At 38.1% G+C, this 21,389-nt stretch overlaps 1 protein-coding gene across 1 annotated transcript; it reads right to left on the reverse strand.

Annotated features, from left to right (window-relative positions):
* Positions 1-18,060: 18,060 nt before the first annotated feature.
* LOC133294857 (uncharacterized) lies at positions 18,061-18,465 on the reverse strand. The gene has a single exon (XM_061493613.1). The coding sequence runs from the start codon at positions 18,463-18,465 to the stop codon at positions 18,061-18,063; it is 405 nt and encodes a 134-aa protein (XP_061349597.1).
* Between the last annotated feature and the right edge of the window lie 2,924 nt (positions 18,466-21,389).

Genomic DNA, 21,389 nt, shown 5'->3' on the forward strand with positions numbered 1-21,389 from the left:
ATTTACAAAAGTGATCTCTAACCTCAATTTGTACCTAATAATCGTTGGGTGACACACACAAGGACCAGCAACGCCTTGAGGCTCTTACAACCCACATAGTTTATATCCAATTTAATCATTATACATCATTCATGCTTACTTTCTCAATTTAACTCATTTCAATCACAAAGTCCGATTTGCATGCATTCTTTACATCATAAATATTCATTCACATCTTGGAATAGGCCTATTGTCCTTTCATTATATTACATACTTCAATGTTACCTCAATTCTCCATAATACAATTTACAACTTCAAATGGACATATTACAATTCTTCTTTCAAATATACAAGATAATACTCCAAAATAAACATTGTATTCAAGACTAAACTTAGACAAAATAGACATCATGAACAAAATGATAACAACACTCCTAATCATATGCATTATTCATGACCTAAGTCTAGCATGTGCCCAACGGCCACCAAAATGCAAAATACATGTAAATCGTCCAGCTCAGCCTACGGGCTTCTTGCCCGCCGCTCCTACACCACTGGTACTACCTGAAATAAAATCCCCAAAGCGGGGTGAGATATACGAATATAAATAACATAACATCCGAAAACGGGACAAAGCATGGGATTTAGTGAAGTAAGGGAACATAGGGAAATAAAATACGACGAAGCTGGAATGGTCAATGCCAAAACCACACAACGTCCAGCCTATTGGCTCGGCATATAAGCCTATGGGTCTCAACCAAGGCATGTTCCCAGAACATCAAACCAAGGCACCCGTCAACCATATCCACCTGAGACTTCCTAGTGTGCTCCTATCCGGATCACACACCACGACCCCAGGTCAACTGGAACTCCCTCTCGAAGACCTATCCAGTGGAAGTCTGTAATGCCCGAAGGCAAACCGTCTATCAGCCAGAGACACGGTACATCCTATGTACCAAGACATATACAATATGCATGAGCATGTTATCCTATATTACTTACATACATTTCCTACCATTACCCTCAACGGGCATGGTGGAACACACAAGGGGATCAAATCCCAGTACCAAGGGATTACCTGTATAATCCTCTCCTGCAGCTCCACTGCAATATATTTTCTGAGCTAGTTACACAACAGAAATGCCTACACAGAGGACATTCCCAATTAATTACCATTCATCCAAACACATGCAAGTTATTAATTCTACAGGCATGGTTTCAAATACTCACCACAATCCCTTTTGGTCCGGGACCAAAGGCAACCCACCGAGCTCACGATTTAGGGTTCAAATCTGCGTAAGGCAACCTACATTGATCATATACGGATCATTATTATACGGTAAATCTATCAAAATCCAAAACGACAATTTCCTCCCCCCAGCAATGTGAGGTTCGGCCCTTATAGTGTTAAAATACAAAATATTTTTCTTTATTTTCTTTTCATTTTTCTTAAGCATCCCAAGGCTACCCCAATGTCATTTTAGGTGCCAATTAGCATCCTACATCATTCTAACGTCACTTTGCCAATTAATTCACTCTAGGTTCCATGACCAATTCCTCACAACCATCCACTTTTCCTTTGATTTCCAAAGCATTCAACCCTCATACAACCCATTCAAATATCATTTAATCACACAATCCATCAACCCAATAATTTTACAACATCAAATTCCCTATTATCCTACATGTGGCCGAACTCTTCCTTGCCTCCCACCAAGGGATATCCAATCTTATTTAGCAATGCAATGCATCGTAACATCCTAATATTAAATCATATAAACATCCAACAACTCAATTACACAATCCTATCACAATTCAAAATCACAAAGTGTTGGATTCCTCAACAAAATTTCCTAAGTTATCATAAATTCTCACCAATAAATTTTAAGACATACATCACTCCAAAACATCATTCTAAGACATTTATCTAATACACATTTTCAATTTAAGCTCTCTAACTCCACAAATCAAGCATGCAAACCCTAGGTTTCATCAAATCAATCCATGAAAGGTGTTGTAACTTACCCACAATCAAGGCACAAGGCTCCTCCAATTGATCCCTAAGCAAAGCTTGAGCAACAACTACAAAAACCCCAATTTTCTCCCCAAATTTCGTGTCTGTCTTTGCCTATTTTCTCACAATTGAGAGGTTTTCAAGGGAAACTAATCGGTGGAATGTGTTCGGGTGATGATTTCCAACAACTTTGCTCACAAACTTTTCTCGATTCAGAGTAGTATTGAAAGAGTTATGAGAGATTGAAAATTTTGCAAGGGAAGGCCATGGAGGGGGGCTGATCTGTTTTAGGAGAGAGAGAGAGAGAAGAGAAAAGATGATGAATAATGGCATGGATAAGTTGTCATGTAGTCACTTAAGTGAGGTGGGACCCACCGCCACTTCACGCGATTTCAAATTAATTAAAAACTCCCTCTGATTCCACTAAACGTCCATAATTTCATAACCTATTTAGAAACTATAATTTTTAACATTAACCATTGTCCTTTAATTACTCCTGATCAGATGAATCCGGAGTTTTTCGGTCGTTCGGAGAAATTGCAGTTTTAAGATGTTATGCACGCCGTAGGCATGCTTCCCCAAACTCACTAATTTCCGTCAATTTTCATCAGAAATCATATTTCCTAGTCCTATATACCATTTACAACTTATATCCAAACCTAGAGCTTAAAACTCAATCGACACGTTTTACGGTGCAATCGTACCGCGATATTTTTACCCGGTAAAAACACTATTCACAGAATTTTCTAAAACTTGCCTACCCACTCAATTTTTCATTCTGAATCCATTTCCAGGGTTAATTTTATCATTTGAGACCTCCTACTCAATTTTACCTTCCTAAGGTTACGTGTTTGACTAATTACCATTTTACCCTTTCTTTGTATTTTGACCTAATCTTCAGGATTTTCACTAATCCTTCCCTTAAATCCTTATTTAATATATTAATATATTTTAGAAATGTGAGGTGTTATAGTACGATAGTGGTGGTGGCACTGACGTGGTGAAGATAGTGGTGGTGGTTGTGACCGACAATGGTTGCGACGATGACAGTGGTAATGGTGGCGGCAGCGGTGGTAGTGGTGGGGATGGTGGTGGTGGAGGTGACGGCAGTGGCTGCAACAATGGTGGTGGGTATGGTGGTTGGTGGCTGCAACAATGGTAGCAGTGGCATGGTGTTGGTGGCAGTGGCTGCGACGATGGTAGGTGACAGTGGTGGTGGTGATGGGGGCGGTGGTGGTAGTGGTGGCGATGACATGGTGATGGTAGTGGCAGGGGTGGTGTAATGGTGGCAATGGTGGTGACAGTAATGGCTGTGACGATGATGGTGGTGGTTGGTAGCGGCGGCGGTGGTGATGGTAGTGGTTGCGGCAATGGTAGTGGGGGTTGGTGACAGTGGTGGTGATGGTAGTGGTGGCGTCGTGGTGGCAATGAGGGTGGTGGCAGTGGCGTGTGATGGCGATGGTGGTAGTGACGACAGTGGTTGCGATGATGGTGGTGGTGGTGGTGACGGTGACGGTGATAGTGGTGGTGGTGATGGCAGCGATGGTAGTTGTGGTGGTGGTGACGGTGGCTGTAACACCCTGTGTATACCCAGTTTGTAACATGTCATCATATTAAGCCACGCTTAATTAAAAATGCAGAATATTTTTTTCTGTTCAATTATGACGTCATTAATATTAACCAAGTTGAGTACTTAGTTCCTTTTCAAAACATTGCCTGTATGTAAATTGCAATTAAACAACTAATTGAAATACCTCATTAATTAAATAACTGAAAATGGGTCTCTAGTCACGGAACTACAACACGTAGACCGGACCGATCCTGATAGTTTATACAACTCAAATACAAAATAAGACATAGTCAATCAATGTGGCATGGACAACCCCCATGCTCACCAAATAAGGCAACAAGCCCAATAGAGTCTCAACAATAACAACATAATCATAAAGATAGCAGAAAACATGCCAACATCCAATCATAACCGAATAAGCAACAATATCTAACTCAGCTTTGGCCTCCTGCCGCTAGAGGTCTCAACCCCTGGGTTACCTGAACCTGAAATAAGCGCCCCAAACGTGGGGTGAGATCTCTAAACAGAAATCTCAGTAAGGCGAGGGGTCCTCAAGGATTTCTCCATCCCAAGCTTACTTACATGTGCAATATAAGTTCTAAAAGCAGTTTAACAATATAAGTTCCAAAATCAGTGCAATGCAACAAATAATCATTTCATGTGTGTCAACTATTCTACTGGCCAGAGAAATGCAGGATTTATATACGTCTATTACCCACATCAGTGCAAGACGCCACTTGCACCCACCCACTGAATCACCATCTTGTATGACGCCACATACTCAGGCTTACCGTCTAGATGGAACAACACATGCATATTATAAGGCCCTTGCACTTAACAGTTCATAATCATTTCAACCATCAAACATAAAAACACATCATGCATAAAACCATTCCCCCATGGGGTATGGTGGAACCAACAATGGCTAAACCGAGGACACGAAAGCTTACCTCTAAGCAATCAATCTAATCCAAGGTCCACACCCGCTCAAAGTCCTCACACATCACAATCACAATCTGTTTGGACCAATAATCACATCAATATTCATACTCTACAAGCATAAGACGCAAAAACAACGCCTTCCTTTTACGTTTCATGTGTTTCGGCTTCTCACAAAGCCATAAGCACTTTATCACTTTGATTTTGACTTAGATTAATTATTACAGAAGTCCACATTTATCAATCATGGGTCCACAATCCCAAAATGCCATTCTGTATGAACAGTACAACTACTGTCTCGAAATTCCCAGAATATCTGGATATTTGTCGGGGTCCGGATATCATATCCGAATATGCATATCCGGATACCATATCCAGATATCTATATTCGGATATCACAAGACCCCATATCCGGATATCAATATCCGAATATTTTGCGATAGAATGCAGTTCTGCATTTCGTGAGATATCACTCCCAAGGTTCGGTTTTTAACCCATTAAAACGTCCAAGCATGCATTTTTATTCACTTTTAGGTTCATAAACTGGTTGGTTACTTAAGCAACACAAGAAACATGCCAAGACTCCACTTTTAACCATTAAAACTCATGATCAAGGTTGAGTATGTTTACCAAGCTCTCTAAACAGCAACAAGGCAGTGATTTGGAGCTTCCAATGCCACTCCACAGTGCAGCAACTAAGGAGTCACGAAAATACACTTCAAGGTGGGGCCTTTCATCACAACGGTAACCACTTGGAGCTCCCACAACCAAGGAAATAGCTCCCACTTCCCCAACAACGAAGTTAGCCCACAACCCACCTCACACAGTCACCACAACCCAGAAATGGAGCTCACCTCACACCCACAATGATAGTTCCCACTCACCTAAGGTGTTTTGGTGAAGAAACAACCAAGAAAAATGGTCTTTTCGTTGAGGTTTATCAAGAACAAGAGAAGAGTGGCAATGGAACAGTGTATGGGGCTGATCAGCCTTCTAACTCACGTAGCAACAAAAGGAATACCTAGGGTTTAGTGCCAAAAGTTGTATTTATAGGCAGTTTAAACTTAATCGCACTGTATTAGCGCTAATTGCTACGCTTAGCATTTTAATCCCAAACTTAGGATTCTGAACCTACTCATTTTTCTAAAATTTTTCATATTTTTATTTTATTTTTTGCAGTACTTTTCCGGTACGCGCTTTTACATAGCCAGTATCAGTTCTAGCACCAGATCTCATTATTTTGACCTGAAACTTGTTTTACTAGTGGTACGATGACGACAATGATGATGGTGACGGTGGCATCGTGGTGGTGAGGGGTGGTGACGACAACACTAGTGGTACGATGACGACAATGATGATGGTGACGTCAATCGTGTCAGGATGATGGTGGTGGTGGTGATGATGGTAGAGGTGGAGAGTGATTGAAAGAGATAAGTGTTTCTCATTTTGTGCCCGGGAACAAAAAAGCAAAAAAAATTTGATTCTTTTTTCTGTTCGCCAACACAAAAATTAGATTGGTTCATCCCGGGAACAAAAAAATAAATTGGTTTTACCAAACGAGTTTCCTATCCATTTCTGTTCCCGGGAACATAAATTAAAAAAGAATTGATTCCAGGAAAGTTGTCATGCACACCCTTAATGTTCATTTGGCTGAATGAGAATCATATACCCCATTTTCTATTGCAGAAGAACCTGTCAATGCTTGGGTTGATAAAAAAATTTCATGACTACTATATATATATAAGTAAAATCATTTTTGCAGCCACTTTACGTACAGCAACGACAAGTGTATGGTTATGATTTCTCACATTTAATGCTTTCATCCTTTGTATGGTTATGATTCTCCGTATTTAATGCTTTCAAATATATATATATATGGCAAGTATTTGATTGCTGCACGTACAGCAGCTACAGAAATGTAAACTCCATATATATATATATTAAAGAGGTAAAACACTATTTCTCTATGACCTTTTTTATCTGGAGCCATTACCTCAGCAATGTAATCCACAGCCAGTATCCACAGACTATGTAAACGGTACTGTTTATAGAGTTGAACCATATATTAATTTCGATTTGAGTGACTAGAGTAATTTTACAGTAAGAAAATTTCTAATTGTTTATGCAATATCCTCAATAATCAAGGAATCAACAGAAACCAGACATGATTAGATCTCACAAAACAAAACAAAAAAAAATCGAATGTTGGCTGTGATTTAGAAAAATCATTATAAGCCTTCAAACAATGTCATAGGCAATATTACTACCTATAAGACTATCATCAATCATTATTGGTGCCCGAACTCGTGTCAATAAATTCCTTTCAAGGGTTTTGATACTTGAGCATTTAGAATTATATGATTGATTTATAATAGGACAACCAAGGTATTGACAGCTTTGCCTGAACCAATGTAAGGAAGAAAGGGAAACATGAGTATAAGGTTTATAATACATCTACCCACTTGCCAATCTCACTCAACCCATATATATCATAGAAGCAATCAGGTCGCTATTGTTGGGTGTGAACTTATTGATTGCTTAGATATTCTTTTAAAGGACGTTCCCTTAATTCAGTTCATCAAGAGAAAACACATTCATTCTCTTGATTTCAACCCAAGTGCGCAAGTGCACACATCAAGTAATAAATGGGGTTATTAATGCCCAGATTATCGTTCCCACGATGATAGAACTCTAAATAATACCTTAAACTGTTTTAAAAAGAATTAAAATGAAATGAAAAGATAGTATTTGAACTGTTTGGTCATTCGTTCCCTACTATCTTGACAACGTTCCTCAAGGATAGTAAGTTCAATCTGACTTCAAACAACTCCTCCCGTCGTTATATATCAAATCCTTCTTGATGAGAGAAGGAACGACAATATTCATTGGAATTTTAGTGTTGTAGTCACAAGATTTATGAAAGAAAATAACTACAAGATAACAATATTTAAGAGACAACAATGTGGATGGATAAAAACAGTTTTTAACACAAAGAACAGATTTACTGTTCTATTCTTAAATAGCTACATTCTCAACCTAAGACTTAACCCTTCTGAATTTGTTCAGGTCTTTTCACTGCCAACTCTGATTCCTCAGCTCATGGACTTTAATAGCTCACAAGTTTCCATATTCCTATGGCTCCCTTAACTCCAACAGTTACTAAGTTCAAAACCTTCAGTTAACGAGGTGGTTCCTTATTCCTAAGGCAACCAGTAGTGTTGTTTTCACAACAATACCTTCCTCCTCTGATTAAGCTGTCAGAAATTCCTTCCTTATGAAAGTTCCTTTCTCAGTTTGAGTTCAATTTCCATTGATACGCAAAGAATGAAGCATACTTAATCACAGAAATACAAAAGCTTCAGTGCAAAATTTTTGAATACAGTTCTTTAAGAACTACACAGCTTTTCCGTTCCACAAATAACTTAGCCCATGGCTATAACAATAAACATAATTATTCCAAACTGAAATCCCATAGACCCAAGATTCAGTTCAGAGATAATGATTAGAAGAGAAAAGAAAGAACAACTTATATTAATATGAAACAAGATTAGGTTACAGAAAGTAAAATAGAGAAGTATGGAAGTTTCTTGTGAGGAGTCTCAAATGGGTGATACAAAATAGAGGAAGGGTTGTTGTCACTTAACTACTGCTAAAAACTGTACAACTGAAAAGTAAAAACTAAAACTGAAACTAAATTATCTCTTCTTAAGGAATTCAATACTTTCTTCGTGTTGGAACGTCCTATTTATAAGAGTGGATGAAAAACTTATAATTTCCTTTGAGTTGTTTTCTTGACTGCATGAAAGGGGCAGTGTGAACAGTAATCAAGAGGGACACAAGTTACTGGATGGGACACTTATTGTTAAGATTTTCTTTTCCTTCTGCACTTCCCATGCTTTTCTTTCCTCTTGCCTAATGGAAACTCTTTATTCTCTGCTGTACATGTTTCATCCTGCTTTATTGTTGTACCTCTTTATGCTTTATGGAAGCTTCTTTCAACATTTTCTGTAAAGTGGTCAGAGAGATTGAGTTAGTGTAGCAGGTGTATTTAATGAACCAATCCGTTCCCCTTTTTCCTATATTTCTCAAATGATTACCTCATCATCCGTTCCTTACTGTGTTTTTGTCATAAAGATTTAAACATGTGTTTTTAATGCAAAAGTTGCTCATCAGATGAAGGAACGGATAGTAATTTACCAAAAAAAATGGGCTTAGATGGGAACAAATCTTTGTCCCATCAAATACCCCAAAACTAAACTGTTGGTTGTCCTCAAACAACTCAGAAATAGTGGTTAGGCTGCTCAATTTCAAAGAAAAGCTCACATTAGAAACTTAACCAATGAGAAATATAATCACATTCAATGATGAATTATTATCCATAGATGGCAAAGTAGAAAGAATTTGTTCCAAGGTAAGTGAAGGTTACTGATCTTTTGTCTCACTATCACCCAGGGTTGGTGTTTCTCTATCCATTCCTAGATGTGATTCTTCAGACTTGCTTATCTATTGCTTTCCTAAGAGGTATGGGTATCTTCCATTTCAAAGGACTCTGGTGGAGAGGAATTATGAAATGGGAATGAAAAGTAATGTGGGTACTGATCTTGGGTCAAGGAATGTTTGCATCACTTCTCTATTGAGAGTTGGACTTTTCGGTTGGGGAACACATTTTTCCTTGTTTTTCTATTTTTTTCCTTCCTTTGAAGGAATCTTGTTTGGTATTTTCTTCTGAATTCTTTTGAATGTTGTTCCCACTTTCTTTTTCTTTGCCCTTACTGCTCATTCTACTGTTGTTCCTTGACCTTCAGTTTGACCTGGTTGTTTGTAGAGGTGTATGTGAATGTATTTATGGAAGTGTTTGGGTGTTGTGTTGAGGGAACGATTGGTTTAGTGGTTGTCCTTATTCTTTTGGAGTTCACCCGTTTCTCAGCAGTACTTACAGCATCAAAGCAAGTTCAGAAGTTTCATTGTGGTTATACCTTGGGAACGCTCTCATGAGTAAGTGTTTGGTATTTTTCGTTCCTCACCTACTAGTTGACACAAATCAGTGTCCTTCAAAAATCTGAAGATTAAATTCACTGCTCCTTCTTTATTTCCAGAATTCAAAGTAAGAATAACAATTATTACTGACTGGTTTTATGTTTCATGCTATTATTTATTTAAACTTGCACAGCCACAATACTATAACTAAAATGTTTGCTCAACACAGTTTAAATTTTTCATTGAACAAAAAGGAATTATTATTATTATTATTTTTGAAAGAAAAGAAAGAACAACTTATGGGTGTATGTGGTTATTGAACCACCCCAAAACTACGTTCCTGTTACAGAACGTATTTTATTTTTTTGTATCAGAGGTGAACATCATATGTTCCCTCTCTTTAGGGAAGAATGTGGTTAAGTTCAACCACCCCAAAACTTTGTTCTTGTGAGAGAACAAAGGTAACTACTGAGTTGCCTCCCAGTCAGCGCTTAATTTAATGTCTTTAGCTAGACATGTTACTTAGCTTTCAATTGAAATCAGAAAGAGGGATACTTTCCTCTTTTTCGTTGAATGAATCATCAGCATATAGCTTTAGTCTGTACCCATTAACTTTGAAGGAACGACCATGTTCAGCTCCTTGGATTTCAAAAGCTCCATTTCCCGCATCTTGCACAATCTGGTATGGACCAGTCCATCTTGATTTGAGCTTTCCTGGGAACAATTTGAGACTTGAATCGAATAGTAAAACTTTCTGGCCAACTTTGAGCTCTCTGTTCCTAATTCTTTTATCATGCCACTTTTTCATCTTTTCTTTGTACAACTTATGATTTTCATACGTGTTTCCTCTGAACTCTTCTAATTCCTCAAGCTGTAGCAGTCTCTTTTCTCCTACTGCCTTCTCATATATGTTAAGTGCATACACTGCCTAATATGCTTTGTGTAACACCCCGTGTTAACCCGGTTTGTTAACATGTCATCGTATTAAGCCACACTTAATTTAAAAAAAATGCGGAATATCTTCTTCTTTTCAATTATGACGTCACTATACTTAGCCAAGTTGATTACTTAATCATTTTCATAAAAACATCGCCTGTATGTAATTGCAATTCAACAATAAATAGAATACCTCATATATAAATACTGTGAGTATCTAAAATCACGGAACTACAACACGTAGTCCGGACATAATCCTGATACATTATTAATACTCAAATCTAAACTAAGACATAGTCAAATCAATGCGGCATGGACAATCCCCATGCTCACCAAATAAGGCAACAAAGCCAACAAAGTCTCAACAGCAACAACATAATCATAGCTAATCAACAAATAGCAGCAGATATAATCCAGCATCTAATATAATCAGCATAACAACATATAAATCAACTAAGCTCCGACCTTCTGCCGCTTGAGGTCTCAACCCCAGCATTACCTGAACCTGAAATGGTGCCCCAAACGTGGGGTGAGATCTCTAAAATGAAATCTCAGTAAGACAAGGGGTCCTCAAGGATCTTCCACCCCAAGCTCACTTACATGTGCAATATAAGTTCAAAAACAGTTTAACCATATAATTTCCAAAATAGTGCAATGCAGCATATAATCATGACATGTGTGTTAACTATTCTACTGATCAGAGAAGTGTAGGAATCCATAAACCCACACGGTACTAGCCATTCGCTGCACCCACCCACAGGATCGCCCCCTGGCCTCCTGTAGGCGTAACACTACATACATATCATAAGCAATTGCACTTAACAGCTCCATAGCATTTCAATAAAACGGTACATGAAAACACATCATGCATACAACCATCCCCCCATGGGAAATGGTGGAACTAAACAATGGCTAAACCGAAGACACGAAAGCTTACCTTGTAAGCTAGCTATCCAAACCAAGAGTCCACACAAGCTCAAGGCCCCCAAACAACACAATCACAATCTGTTTAAGCAATAATTAATCATCAATAATCATTACTCAAGATTACACTAAGTGATTAAGGCTTTCTTACTCATTATAACTCATTTCATGCTGTTTCTGCAGGAGGTATTCGAATACTCCATGAGTAGTATTCGAATACTCCATCTCTCCAAAAAGTATTCGATTACTTCCATTTAAGTATTCGAATACTACCGAGTATCCGAATACTTTTCCCCCCAGTATCCGAATACCATAGTATCCGAATACCAAACTGTAACACCCTCCGTTGTATGCATCCAAGAGAGTTGTTTGCTAAGAGGATTAGAGTTCTTTAATCATATTTTAGAGACTGAAAATCACTTTTACAATGCCAATTAAAAACTTATAATTGAAATCGGGTTCGTCACAAAAATCAGAGTATACTTTGGAAATTTCTCACTACTGAAAATATAACTTTCCTGGCAGACCTTGCTGTCTTTAAAAATTCGTATAAAATTCACTTCAATGATTCAAAAAAATATTATTTGTGATCTAGAAACTAGACATCCGGAGCTTCGCGTTCATATAAAATAATAGTAATTTGAATGTCGTTTGCCCCTCGAAACATAACTCGTAAGGCGAGAGTTAAAATCAGTGAATTTATATCAAACGACCTGAGTTGCAAAAATCATAATAATTCGAGTATTCAAAATTTCATTGTAAGGTTTACAAAATATGAAAGTACACAACTAGGGCTTTTCATACAAATAAAATATACCTCATTCGGAGGTGTGTAGCCCCAGAACGACAACTCGCAAAGTGCTCGCAAAAGTGGTTTAAAAATCAGCACTCAATGAATATTCAGGAAAATATAATTCGCAAAAAGTTTTCAGAATTTTACTCGAAGCACTAACTGATCATAAAAATCTTAAGACAACAGTAAAATCATAGTTCAACAGTTAATCCAAGCTTCTCAAACTAATACAACCATCAATCAAATAAAACAGCAACATCAGCAAGTCCAAACAGCAGAATTTAACAGCAAAGATCCAAATAATCCATGTCCTCATATGCTTTTGCGTCATCCTGCCATTTTATAAAAATAGCAGCCCCAAAGGGGTGAGAAAAATCCCAGTAATATGGAAAAAAACCAATAATGCCACAGTATTGAGCTAGGCATAAAATTAATAACAGCCGCATCAACATTTCATTTCTTTTCTCAATCATGTTAGTCTTTAATATATCATATAGCGTATATAACGCCTTTCCTTTACGCTCATAGCACCGTCGTGCGCGTACATACACAGTGGGAATTCTATGGGTGGCACCATCAATGGTGAACCCCAACTGTGGCCTATGCAGACTGATGCCAAGTGTCCCCTCTCCTGGTACCAGGCATGCCTATATGATGCGTGCTCAATCACATGTATATATATAGAATGATATGAATTATGTATATGCATGTCATGCTATGCTATCACACGCCAAGAATAAAACAGATGCGGGATGATGTAAACATGTATGCTTATACCTTCATCATCATCATCATAACATATGCCATATGAAAATCTTACGTCATACAAGACATTTCCATAGGCAGAATACTTTCCTCATGAATAACAGAATAATCTTTAGGCACATGTGAGCAACGTATCACAACTTCATACACTAATCAATAGTTACATTAGGTAATATCTCCAGACACTTACCTCGTGTGCCACAATTATATATCAAACAGCAGCAATAGTCAGTCCACACTCAAGGGTTATTCGTACCTAAGCAAGAGTGCAATTAAATCATCATTTTATTATTCTCCCATTAAGCGCACTAGGTGAAAGGAGGAGAATAGATGTAAGTGGCTTTTGAACACTAAGGGACATACATGTTGATTGCCTTCCTTACATAAGCTGCATGTGGTGGCAAGTGGGGCTGAATTCTTTGAATAATATAATAAGCAATCAGCTTGCTTGCTTTCACACAATGCGTATAAAAGGGAGTACAAGAATGGGCAGCAATCTGACTTGTCTTCCTCAAGACCATGCGCATAAGGGAAGGAATAAGATAATGAGAGTTGACATTGACCAATAAAACTACATGCATGCAGATTTTCTTTCTTCTTATTGGCTGCAGGGGAGGCAAGGCTGATTTCTTAGGTTACTAATACAAATAATTAGGATTTCCTTTAGGATAAATTAAAGGTTAACTAAAGGGTCCAAGCTATCATTTCTTAATGAGCATTGCTTCCTGCAATTTATTAATTATTATTTCATATGCCTCCTAGTATTATCTAAGATTTTCATAGGTTATATTAAATTACTCATATTCTTTTAGCTAGAGCTTTGAATTCTCAATATATATATATATATATACATGCCCTTACTTATAAATACAAATCAAATAATTTTCCTAACTAAATTAATTCCACTCTAAACAGAAATTAATTCGAGTTTCAAGCCTACAACACGCCCTTGATTGTAAGTTATGTAATTTCCTAATTTTGCGAGATGTTACACAAACCTCACTGTATTCGAATACTTTCCAGTATTCGAATACTTCTTTAAAGGTATCCGAATACTTTTCTTCCCAGAAAAGTATTCCAATACTCCTACAAGGAGTATTCGACTACCATCTTAAAACTACAGTTGCAACTCTTTACCAAAACTCTAATATTTTAATATGTTAAACTAGACATCTCAAGCTTTCCAACGACATATTTTATGTCTCAATCGGAGTTATATAAATCCGGTTATGATTTTTGCAAAGTTCCTACAACTAGCTGAATTTCCAACAATAGGGTCTCCACTTCAAACATACACTGAGAGAAATCCACTTATCCAATGGATCTGAAAATTTACAGGGTTGTATCCCTATGTGTTAGCTTCACATAGGTCTAAACCTCACTCAACTTAGAGCTCTGAAGCTCGAGATATCGCAATTTTACTAAACTAGGTTGTTGTTGTCTCGCGAAGTATTCGATTACTGCCTTTTTCCAGGAAGTATTCGAATACTGCCAAAAAAGTATTCGAATACTTCTTCGACAGAATGCAAAAAACTGAGTTTTAAAAGTAAAATCGACTTCCAATGATCCAAACTCGATCTGGAGTCCAAGAACTCCTTAAACAGATGTTTATTAACATGTTATAAACCCAGAAACACATTCCTTTTATCAAATGGTTCAAGTTACGATTTTTAATTGCTTAAACAAGCTAAAACATCAAAATACACAAGGGTGATCATGGTATACCTTCCAATATCCAAAACTCCAAAAATGAGAGTGGCTAAGAGCACTCAAAACAGCACCAAGCTACTGACTTCTCAAGACAAACGAAAATACCACACAAGGATGGACCTTTACACTCAAAGGTGGCTCCTTGAAGCTCAACAAACCAAGAACAAGGCAACCCTCAACCCAAAACAGAAACTCAGCCCCTTGAATGCACATAAACAGTCTAAAAAGGCTCACAAAAGGAACCCTCTCCACACTCCCTATATGTGTAACAAGCCTACACCATGATGGATGAAGGTTTTCATGAACAAAGTGGAGTCTTTGGTGGAGAATGGAGGAAGAAGAGGGTGGCAATGGAACAGTGCAAATTCTGGTCAGCCTCTCAGCCCACGTAGAACAACACAAGGACCTAGGGTTTTGTGCCAAAGAATGAGTATTTAAAGCCCACAAATCTTAAACACACAGTGTTAGCATTAAAAGCTACGCTTATCATTTTAATCTCAAACTTGAAATTATGAACCTACTCATTTTTCTAAGATTTTTCATATTTTTATTTTATTTTTCGCAGCACCTTTTCGGTACACGCTTTTTCATAGCCAGTATAAGTTCTAGCACCAGTTCTCGTTATTTTAACTTGAAACTTGTTTTACAAGTCCTATATATTATTCTAGGAACATTCATGCACTTATTATACTTTTCCGGGATACTTCATCGGTACACATTTATAACGAGTAGCAGAACCGGTATCTGCAGTTTTCGTCAGAAAAGCGACTTTCAGCATTATTACTCACTTACTATAATTATTAAAATCTCATAATAATTATTTGGGTCAATTATGGAATTATGTCATAATTATCTAATTAATTTCCTTAATTAGCGGTGCGGGTTCTTACACTTTGTGCTCTAACTCTAAAACAAGGTGACAAGCTTTGCCAAATATCAATTTATAGGGGGAACATCCAAGTGGTGTTCTGTAGGCTTTTCTGTAAGCCCATAATGCCTCATCTAATTTGAGAGACCAGTCTTTCCTAGAAGGGTTGACAACCTTCTCTAAAATCCTCTTAACCTCTCGGTTAGAGACTTCAACGAGTCCACTAGTTTATGGATGATATGGAGTTGCAACTTTGTGTCTGGCTCCATATTTCTTCAACAATCTCTCAAATTGGTGGTTAATAAAATGTTTCCCACCATCACTGATAACACAATGAGGTGTTCCATATTTTGTCAAAATGTTTTTCTTCAAAAACTTTATTACCACCTTGGCATCATTAGTAGGTAGAGCAACAGCTTCCACCCATTTGCTTACATAAACTACAACCATTAATATGAATTTGTTCCCACAAGAAGGGGGAAATGGCCCCATGAAATCAATGCCCCACACATCAAAGTATTCAACTTCTAATATGGGATTAAGGGATATTTCATTCTGTTTGGTTAAGTTACCTTCTCTTTGGCATTTATCACATTGTTTAGCATATTGAAGTGCATCTTTAAAAAGAGTTAGCGAATAAAAACCTGATTGCAGTATTTTGGATGCAATTTTGTTTCCTCCTAGATGGCCTCCAATTGGAGAGGATTGACAATGAAAGAAGATTTGAGACTGCTCTTCTTCTGGAACGCACCTCCTTATCATTTGGTCAGCACATCTTTTGAATAGTAAAGGTTCTTCCCATAGGTAGCTCCTGCAATCATGAAAGAACTTCTTTTCTGCATCTTGTTTGCTTCATAGGGTTCTAGTCCTGCTGCAAGAAAGTTAGCTATATCAGCAAACCAAGGGACGTCCTTGTCATGGATAACAAACAATTGCTCATCAGGGAACGTCTCCTTGATTTTCACATCCTTTCCTCTCCTTGATTTCCAGATTGAACTCTTGTAGCAGTAGAATCCATCTTATTAAACGTGGGTTTGCCTCTTTCTTGGCAAACAGGTATCTGAGAGCTGCATGGTCAGTATGAATAGTGACTTTGGATCCTAAAATGTACGGCGTGAACTTTTCGCAGGCATATACTACAGCCAGTAGCTCCTTTTCAATGACTATGTAATTCACTTGAGCCTCATTTAAAGTTTTGCTGGCATAATATATGCTACGAAAGAGTTTGTCCTTCCTCTGACCCAGAACTTCCCCAATAGCTTGTTCACTTGCGTCAGACATTAACTCGAAGGGTAAGTTCCAGTCCGGAGGTTGAATAACAGGGGTAGCAACTAACTTGCTTTTTAAAGCTTCAAAAGCTTTCAAACAATCAGAGTTGAATTCAAATTTAACATCTTTTTCTAGCAAATGACATAGGGGTCTAGCTATTTTGAAGAAGTCTTTAATGAACCTTCTGTAGAAGCCAGCATGCCCAATCAAAGTGGTTTTGTGTTGATCTTCTGGTGCTAGAGCAATTTGGTTATATCCAAAATAACCATCAAGAAAACAGAAATATTCCTTACCTGCTAGATGATCTAACATCTGATCTGTGAAAAGAAGTGGAAAGTGGTCTTTCCTTGTGGCAGCATTGAGTCTTCTGTAGTCCTGGCAAATTCTCCATCATGTGACTTTTCTGACAGGGATCAGCTCATTTTTCGTATTTAGCTCCACAATTATGCCCCCTTTTTTGGGAACACATTGGACAGGACTTACCCAATTGCTATCTGAAATAGGATATATGATTCCTGCATCTAACCACTTGATGACTTCCTTTCTAACCACCTCTTTTATAATAGGATTCAATCTCCTTTGATGTTCTACTGAAAAGCTGTTAGGGTCAGTCAATAATTTTTTATGCATACAAAAAGAGGGACTGATACCTTTAAGATCTGCTATGGTCCAACCAATAGCTCCTGATACTTTTTCGGTTTGCTGATCTGTAGTTCTTCTTGTTCCTTGGTGAGGAGTGAGGAGATGATAACAGGAAGGGTGTTGGCGTTCTCCAAATATGCATATTTAAAATGTTGGGGAAGTGGCTTCAATTCTAGATTAGGAGGCTGCTCTGCAGATGGTCTTTTCACTTCTTTTTCTTTTTCAGTCCTTTGCAAGGGCTCAGGTTTTCTTTCTTGTAGATAAGAAATATGTTCCTCCTCTTGTGAACTGTTTTATTTTTCTGTTCCTTTATCATCTTTTTCTGATTATGCATCATTTGAATTCAAGTTGACATGGTTATCAAACACAACAATATAGAGCATTCTTCCAAATCTTCTTTTTCATCATGGAACTTCATTGCCTTCAGGACATTGAATTTAATTTCATCATCGTGTACTCTAATGGTGAGTTCCCTTTTCTGTACATTGGTGACTGCTCCTCCAGTTGCAAGGAACGAACTTCCTAAAATGATGGGGACGTCAACATCAGCTTCATAGTCCACGATGATGAAATCAGCAGGAAAATTGAAGCTGTGTACTTTTTTTTTGGAAATATTCCAATCGATTCATCGCTTCGCGACTAGTTCGATTCGGGGAGGGTCCAAGATTAAGGCTTTAAACCCCTCCCAAAGGTGGTACTGGGGAGGATCGAACAGATGCTCTCACCCCTACCTGCTCAGCTCCCATGACCAACAAATTCTCCACTTTCCCCTCAGGCTTGACAATGGATCTATCTGCCATCAGCAGTGTTACAGAGTTGGGTTTTGCTGGTCCGGTAGCTAATTGTTTGAAGACTGAGGAAGGCATTAAATTGATGCTTGCCCCCAAATCACATAAGGCTTTGCCTTGGTAAGTATTTCCTATTACACAGTGAATGGTAAAGCTCCCAGGATCCTGTAATTTTGGTGGAAGTTTACCCAAATATTTGCAACTTTCCTGCGCCATTGTCACAGTTTCATATTCTTCTATTCCTCTTTTCTTTGAGAGAACATCTTTCATCAACTTGACGTATTTGACCATCTGTTCTAGTGCTTACACAAAGGTATGTTGATATGAAGTTGCTTCAGGATGCTCAAAAATTTTCCAAACTACTTGTCATCCTGTTGTTTCTTCGTTCTTTGAGGGAATGGAATTGTAACTGATACTTGTTTATTCTGTGGTGGTCTGGTTGCTTGACTGCCATCAACTCGGGTATGTTCACTAGCCAGAGTCTTGTTTCCAGGTCCTTGATTTTCTTTACTAACTGCTTGCCTTTGTTTTTGTTGTGCAATACTTGGAGATACCTCAACTGGTTCATCATGTTCCTCCTCAGTGTTTATGGTTGTGGTCTTGGGAGTGGTTGAGGTTCGTGTGGCAACTCTCCCACTCCTCAAGGTGATTGCTTTGATCTGCTCTGGGGAGGATGTTGAGGAGACTTCAGTGTCTCCTGGCTGTGTTCCAGGCACTCTGGTGTTGAGGCTAGCAGCTATCTGTCCCAGATGGGACTCAATATTTCAGACAACAACATCATTTCTGGTGACATACCCTTTCATATAATTTTCCAATGTGTTGATGTGTTGTTCTTCCCTTGGGAACAGAGCACTGTTGGGTCTTCTTTGTGGGTCATATGCTCTGTTTCCCCCATTGTTGCCTTGTTGGTATTGTTACTGCTGATTATTGTATGTGAAAGTAAAATGGCCTTGAAGGCCGTAGCATGTGAGAGGGAAAAACAAAATTTTTCATATGCAGAATTACATATGCAATCAAGAATCATGCTTTATGGCATGTGATGTTACCTTTGTTTGTGAGTTCAAAACTCCAAGACAATCAGTGTTAGGTTTGAAGGGTTCAAACCCTCTAACGTTGATCCACACCACCCACGTCAAGATGCAAGAACGCTTTCTTGAAAGCCACCAATTGACCACCACAGAGAGGCTTGCTATGCGCTCAATAGGTGAAGAAGGAGGCTAGGTATATGTGTTTAGAAGAGTGAAGTCTCCAGCATGAAAACTTCACAAGAGTGGGAATGGTATATAGAAGAATTGGCTAGGTTCTTTTGAAAAACCTTAAGGAGGAACTCACCAACTAGGCGCACAAGAGAGGGAGAGAATTAGTGTATCAAATCAGAACTTTACTTTACTTATAATGAAAGTGGCGCACAAGTGAGTGAGACAAAGGTGGAGTTGTAATCCCAACAACCTTCCCTTTGAATCCTCATAAGACTAGGTCTTTATCTAGTCAAAATTATGAACCAATGGTCATCATATGACCACCAATTCATGCGCCCCTATTCAGCCCAAAAAGGGTCCAGATACATTTGAGCTGTTGCATTCAAGTTTGAACCAACTAGCTCACTGATTCTCTCAACAACCAAATCTGATTGGAGCTTGTTGGTTTGACAAGATGACAATCATCTTCCACCAAAATGGCGCCCCAAATCAGCCCTTGGAGATCTCCATAGATCTTCTCTTGATACAATGGATTTGTTCCAACAAGATCTCATCTTATCCTTTTGTTATGAAACAACTTTTCATAGCCAATTCAAATTCGAATTCAAACATTTAAATTCAAACGTTCAAACATTTAAATTCTAAATTCAAATTCAAATTTCAAATTCAAATTTCAAATTTCAAAATTCAAATTTCAAATTCAAAATTCGAATTTCAAAATTCAAATTCAAAATTCAAATTTCAAATTCAAAATTCAAAATTTAAATATTTGATAATTAATTTAACTAATTAAATTAATTAGTAATGTTTTGGACCATCCAAGCCCATTAACAATACCATGCGCCATCTCCCTCTTAGGTGGGCTTCCAAACTTCATCTTAGGCTAACAACCATTATTAGGCCCAATACCTTTAATGCTATATCATCATGACATTAAGGTGTTAGTGCGTGACCCATTTGGTCCAACATAGCCACTGACATAACTGGGCTCGGGCCCAACAAGCCCACAACCCATTTAATGACAACACAGAGCACTAGCAATGCTTTGTTGCCCTAGAGCTAGTTAGATTAATGACATGATCATCCTATTACACATATTTGGTTGCCGTATGTATTTCTTTTCGTCTCGGTTACCTTCCCATAAAACCTAGGGTAAGGAAGCGTATCAACCCTTGCGGTTTAGGGTAAGCTTTATTTGAAATAGGGAATCTTCAACTTACTGACTCTAAAGGCAGATCATCTCATGATCTCTTTTACTATGCATAGATTCCCGAGTCCCTGTAAATGTCATCCCGATTTCTTCAGTTTACAGATAACCTAATCTCTCACAGAGATTTGACGAATTCCTTCAGCTTATCACCCTTGCCCTGTGCTCTTTCAGGACAAGCCCAACAGTATACCTATGAGTCTCCATGTTTCAGGCAGACGAGGTATACAGTCAAAGCATGCCTTCTAGAACACAGTTTAGGTAATAACTTCTGGTCTAAGGAAAGACATACCCAAATATAAAGAGACTACTCTAATGATACTCTCTATGAGATTTCCTCATAGAGTCTCTTTTGTGGGTCTGTTCAGTGCGAGCTATACCCTTATAGATCCACCCACGACTTTAGCTAAGACATCTCCATATCTGTAGCTCATGAGGTCTTTACCTTGCTTCCGAATACAAGTAGATAAGTCGTGCTAGTCTTACCCGAGATCACGGATCCCCATTCTCAGTGTCTCTAGACTAGGAACATAAAATTAGGAATAAATATCCAGTATCCTTGAATCCTCATGATCGTGATCTCATCACAGATACTCAAGAGATACCTATTTTATTCCGAGGGGTTTATCCAGTTACTCATATAAAATATTAACAGTAATATTGAGACAAAATATGAAACAGGATAAATAGTGCTTTTATTTATTTGCGACAATACAAATGTCCACATATGTCCTAATCTAATTAAAAGATTGTCTCTAGGACATCCATATACTAACAAGCTCCCACTTGGCCTAGAACCAATCAGACCT

The sequence above is a fragment of the Gastrolobium bilobum genome, unplaced genomic scaffold (assembly GCF_033153095.1).
Source record: "Gastrolobium bilobum isolate Gb01-03AN ecotype WA unplaced genomic scaffold, APGP_CSIRO_Gbil_v1 utg73017, whole genome shotgun sequence".
Lineage (NCBI taxonomy): Eukaryota > Viridiplantae > Streptophyta > Magnoliopsida > Fabales > Fabaceae > Gastrolobium > Gastrolobium bilobum.